Consider the following 5,789-nt stretch of genomic DNA (forward strand, 5'->3'; position numbering starts at 1 on the left):
GGAACAATGGAACAATGAAGACATATACCACAGATAGAACAATGAGACATATGCCACAGATAGAACAATGAGACATATACCACAGATGAACAAATGAGACATATACCACAGATGGAACAATGAGGACATATACCACAGATAGAACAAGGAGACATATACCACAGATGGAACAATGAGACATATCCACAGATAGAACAATGAGAACATATACCACAATAGAACAATGACCACAGATAGAACAATGAGACAGATATTTCACCGGATGTATAGTTGTGAAGCATCCGCTTGGCGTTTCCACATTTTATCATTGATGAAACATTTGATCTCAATACAGTTTTCTTTTCCCAAAACTACAATCTGCTACGAACAGAGTGGACAAAGTTTTGTAGACTTTACCCTTTGCCAAAGTTTTAAAATATTGCGTTGTTTASAAGGAGTGCAAAGGTGAATTTATTTATTGCACACGCGCACTTCACAGAGTAGGCGTTCYCTAACAAAAATATGCAAMARATCTTTGCCTTAACTACTGCTTGTCATTATCCCATGCATCCCATCCCTTCACAACAGATTATCTGGGTTTACATCAGGTCCTAGTGGCTGGGGTAACGGAGGTGCAGGTGCTTGTTGTGATGTTACCCTCGTCCTGATGGTGCTAGGCCCTGGCTCTTCTCGATGTTGTTGGTCAGCATGTGGCATGAGGGGTGGGTTGGTATTATATTTGATGCTAGGGTCCTCAACCTCATGGTCCTCAACCTCATGATCAGGCCTGCTGTCTGAGCTACTGGCAGGCCCGGCAGCACTACACTGGCAAAACCGGGCAGGGTATTTCATATACCATTTGTTATGTTTATGGGGAAACAAAACTAGGGGGGGGGGCACAAATTCTATCAGTGGGTCAATGTCCGGCTTTGCCACACCGTAGAGCCGGCCCGGGATGGCATCCTTCATCTATTTATTTTATTATCACACATACAGTCAAAACATTGGCACACTGAATCATCAACAGACAGATGTACTTCACCACAATGCTTCATAAAATGTATAGCATCAGTCCCTAGATRGCCTATAAATATGGTTGAATTTCCTATTTCCCTAATCTAACAATTACATTTTTGTTGAATGTCATATTAGCTCTAYCCAAAGAACAAGAAGTTCATCAACGAGGTGAAASAGTCTGTTCGGCTCCTGCGTTCGACAGGCAGACGGTGGATCAACGAGAGGAAAATGGCCATCCAAAATGGCGAGGATGTTCCTAAAGATATCCTGACACAGATCCTCAAGACGGCTGGCAAAGGCACGTTGTAGTAGCCTGGTCCCAGATCTGTTTGTGCTGTCTTAACAACTCCTACCAATGTTGGCAAGAGTTGGCAAGACAAGACAGCACAAACAGATCTGGGACCAGGCTAACATTGGAGACTTTTTACTTTGTGGCTCTGCATGTGACGTTGTCAGCTAAAACAGTCATGTTATTAATGAGGTTCAGTAGCAGTATTGTCTCAATGCTGTAAACTTGTATATATTCATCATTTCAGAGGAAAACAAAGACAATGAAGATGAGGAGCTTATGCTGGACAACTTTGTAACGTTATTCGTTGCGGGTGGGTCTCCATAAAAACAATTCCCCACACAATTGAAGATTCAGCAGCTGGATTTACCTTAACAGCCTTTACTGTTTTGTCTTCCTCTTGAAAGGGCAAGAGACAACAGCCAATCAACTAGCTTTTGCTGTCATGGAACTGGGAAGGCTGCCAGAGATATTGGCCAAGTAGGTCTTATAATTTAATTTATTTATCCTTTTTTAACCAGGAAGGGTCATTGGAGATTTAAAATCTCTTTTTCAAGAGCGTCCTGGCCAAATAGGCGCACCAAGTCATTACAACATTACAGACAGACACATGAAAAACTACAAGTAATCTAGTAAAAACCATTGAATTCACAAGAGTATAACAAATCATAAAACAGCAAATTAAAACATTGACAGGTCAGGGAATCAGTCTCAAAATCTTCATCAGTGATTAAAAACACAATCGGGACAAGTTTAAAGTATTTTGTAAGGCATTCCAAGACAATGGCGCAGAGTACATAAAAGCCTTTTACCAAATTCAGTTCGGACATTTGGAACAGTTAGCAGGATAAAGCCATGCGAATGAAGAGAGTACCACCACATTTCTGAACATAAAATGGCAAATAAAATGGTAGTAACCCAAAACGGCTTTGTAAATAAAGTATACCAGTGACTGAGCCTACGAGTGACCAGAGAAGGCAACACCCTGGTATACAAAGTGACTGAGCCTACGAGTGACTAGAGAAGGCCAGCCAACCCTGGTATTCAAAGTGCAGTGGTGCGTAAGGGTGTTGCAGTTTAAAATAATCTCAAAGCGCCATGGTAAAAGAGTGTCAATTGATCTCAACACTGAGCGAAGCATTCATATATAAAATATCCCCATAGTCTAGTAAAGGCATAAATGTAGCTGATACTAGCCTCCTTCTGGCTTCAAAAGAAAACATGCCTTATTCCTAAAATAAAATCCAACTTCAGCTTCATTTTTTGTAAGTTGTTTAATATGCAAATTTTAAAAGAGAGGCCGTCATCAATTAAAATTCCAAGATATTTATATGAGGTTACAGTCTCAATCTCCTTGCCCTGACAGGTAGTAACAGGTGAAAGGTTCAGAGGTCTAGTTCTTGCTTTAGAAAACACCATCAGTTTAGTTATGTCAGTATTGAGAATAAGCTTAAATTTACACAAGGTATGTTGAACAGTATAAAAAGCAGTTTGCAAGTTCTGGAAAGCTTTGTGAGAGATGAGGCACAACAATAAAAAACAGTATCATCAGCATAAAAGTGAAGTTGCTCTTTTTGCACATTTTTGTCTGAATTATTGATATAAATAGTGAATAAGAGCGGACCAAGTACAGAGCCCTGGGGCACACCATTACAGACAGACAATTTAACAGACATGAGCCCATCAAATTGAGTGCACTGAGTTCTATCAGACAGATAGATCGCAAACCATGCAACTGCATGCTCCGAAAGACCTACACTCGACAATCTCTGCCTCAGTATAGCATGATCAACTGTATCAAAAGCCTTAGAGAGATCAATAAAAAGTGAGACACAGTGCTGTTTTTTGTCAAGTGCTTCAGTGATATAATTTAAAACCTTCATGGCTGCTGTAATTGTGCTATGCTACTTCCTGAAGCCCGATTGGTACATTGATAAAATAGAGTTAGTAAATAAAAACTCTTTTAGCTGTTCACTCACAAGGGTTTCAAGTATTTTCACCAGGGGTGACAGCTTTGAGATTGGCCTATCATTTTTTTAAAGAGTTGGATCTCCCCCTTTTAAAAGTGGTAGGACAAATGCTGATTTCCAGATCTTTGGAATTTCATTACATTCCAGGGATAGATTGAACAGATATGTAAGTGGTTCAGCTATGAAATCAGCTGCCAGATTTAAAAAGCAGGGATCCAAAAGATCAGGACCTGCAGGCCTTCTGTGATCTAAGGATTTCAGGGCTGTATGTACCTCCTGCACTGAGAATGGCAAAAAGCTAAAAGTTTGACCAGCTCTCGCTGGTTCATCCACAGGGTTGTACAGAGACAGAGGACACTGAATCAAACAGCCTACCAGATGATACAAAGTGCTCATTGAAACAATTCAGCATTTCAGTTGTCATATACAGCAACAAAGTCCTTCAAAACACATGACGGTAATTCATTAACATTACTGTTTCCAGACTTAATAGCATTCCAAAACTTTCTAGGGTCATTCAGGTTATCAGTGGTAACAGACATAAAATATTCAGACTTGGCCTTCCTGAGAAGAAAATAACACTTGTTTCTTAACTGCCTAAAAATAAGCCAATCAGCATCAGAACATGATTTCCTTGCATTAGCCCAGGCTAGATTACGGTCGTGAATAATACAAGACAGCTCAGAAGAAAACCATGGATTATCCTGCCCTTTACCCCTGAACCTGTGGAATGGGGCATGTTTGTTTACTATTTGGAAAAAAACATCATAAAATAATTTCCAGTCAGTTTCCACATCAGGGATAAACTCAATCTTGCTCCAGTCAAAATAAAACAAATCATGAAAGAAAGCCTGCTCATTAAAACTCTTCACATTTCTCTTACGAATAAAACGTGGGTTTGTCTTAGGAACCTTAGTATTTCTAACAGCAACAACAGCACAATGGTCACTTAAATCRWKACAAAAAACATCAAATGCAGAATATTTATGTGGAACATTTGTCAATATCAAATCAATCAGGGTAAATGTATCTTGTTTATTGATCATTTCCATAATAAAAAAATACTTTGGTTGAGTTTCTTGGTGTCTATAACTTCTCCAGTGCGAAGCAAGAAGTGGATGATGTCATCGGGATGAAACAGGAAATCAGCTTTGCTGACCTGGGGAAAATGACCTACCTGTCTCAGGTACAGTGACTTAATTGATAGGTTTTATACTATATTAACTGTAGTGACAGAATCATTAGATCACTTGTTTTGGTACTGCCCATATGTAGCTTGTTTTTGTTCGCAGGTTCAGGAATGGCTGAAAAATTGCAACACTTAGTTGGAGCTAACTCTGGAAATAGCACTGCTGGGTGATTTGTAAAGCCATCATCAATCAATCAATAATATATTAATACTCTTAGCAAAAATGTGTATCATTAATTTACAATCTGGAGAAACTATGAGAATAGAAAGGTGCAGAACTTGTGTGAAACATCACAGCGCAGTAGAAAAATATATGGCAAACAGAAATCAAAACTGGATGGTGTTCAGAGATAGATGGGAGGGGTTGAGGGGAGCTGAAGCTTTGGTCTGATGAGTCCAAATTTGAGATTTTTGGTTCCAACCGCTGTGTATTTGTGAGACGCAGAGTAGATGAACGGATGATCTCTGCATGTGTGGTTCTCACCCTGAAGCATGGAGGAGGAGGTTTGATGGTGTGGGGGTGCTTTGCTGGTGACACTGTCAGTGATTTATTTTTAATTCAAGGCACACTTAACCAGCATGGCTACCACAGCATTCTGCAATGATATGCCCTCCCATCTGGTTTGCGCTTAGTGGGACTATCATTTGTTTTTCACAGGACAATGACCCAACACACATCCAGGCTGTGTAAGGGCTATTTGACCAATGGAGTGATGGAGTGCTGCATCAGATGACCTGGCCTCCAAAATAACCAAACTCAACCCAATTGAGATGTTTTGGGATGTGTTGGACCGAAGAGTGAAGGAAAAGCAGCCAACAAGTGCTCAGATTATGTGGGAACTCCTTCAATACCATTGAAAAAGCATTCCAGGTGAAGCTGGTGGAGAGAATGCCAAGAGTGTGCAAAGCTGTCATCAATGCAAAGGGTGGCTACTTTGAAAAATCTAAAAATATATTTTGATTTGTTTAACACTTTTTTTTGTTCCTACATGATTCCATATGTGTTATTTCATAGTTGTGATGTCTTCTCTATTATTCTACAATGTAGAAAATAGTCAAAAGAAAGAAAAACCTTTGAATGAGTAGGTGTTCTAAAACTTGACTGTGCTGTATATCTTATTTTAAATATATATATTTAAATATATTTCCTTCTTCATTATTTTCCCTTAACCCTACCACCCTCTCCCTAACTGGATTAACTAATGCACCACCACCCATAGGCCTCTAATTCCATTTTATACTGTACATACCATATACATTTACAGACACAGTATATTTTATATTAGTTATCTTTTGTTTGTCTTGAGCTCCCTCAACCGCTCCATCTATTATCTGAAACATCCAG

The 5,789-nt window shown here is 39.4% G+C and overlaps 1 protein-coding gene across 1 annotated transcript in view; it reads left to right on the top strand.

The window, feature by feature from the left end:
* The window catches only part of LOC111972528 (cholesterol 24-hydroxylase), a 22,830-nt gene that overhangs the window by 9,028 nt on the left and 8,013 nt on the right, over window positions 1-5,789 (top strand). Inside the window, exons 8-11 of the mRNA XM_070446445.1 lie at window positions 1,132-1,294; window positions 1,533-1,598; window positions 1,693-1,765; window positions 4,357-4,441. Coding sequence (XP_070302546.1) covers window positions 1,132-1,294; window positions 1,533-1,598; window positions 1,693-1,765; window positions 4,357-4,441 — 387 coding nt within the window. The remainder of the gene's footprint in view (window positions 1-1,131; window positions 1,295-1,532; window positions 1,599-1,692; window positions 1,766-4,356; window positions 4,442-5,789) is intronic.

This window comes from Salvelinus sp. IW2-2015, linkage group LG14, assembly GCF_002910315.2.
Source record: "Salvelinus sp. IW2-2015 linkage group LG14, ASM291031v2, whole genome shotgun sequence".
NCBI lineage: Eukaryota > Metazoa > Chordata > Actinopteri > Salmoniformes > Salmonidae > Salvelinus > Salvelinus sp. IW2-2015.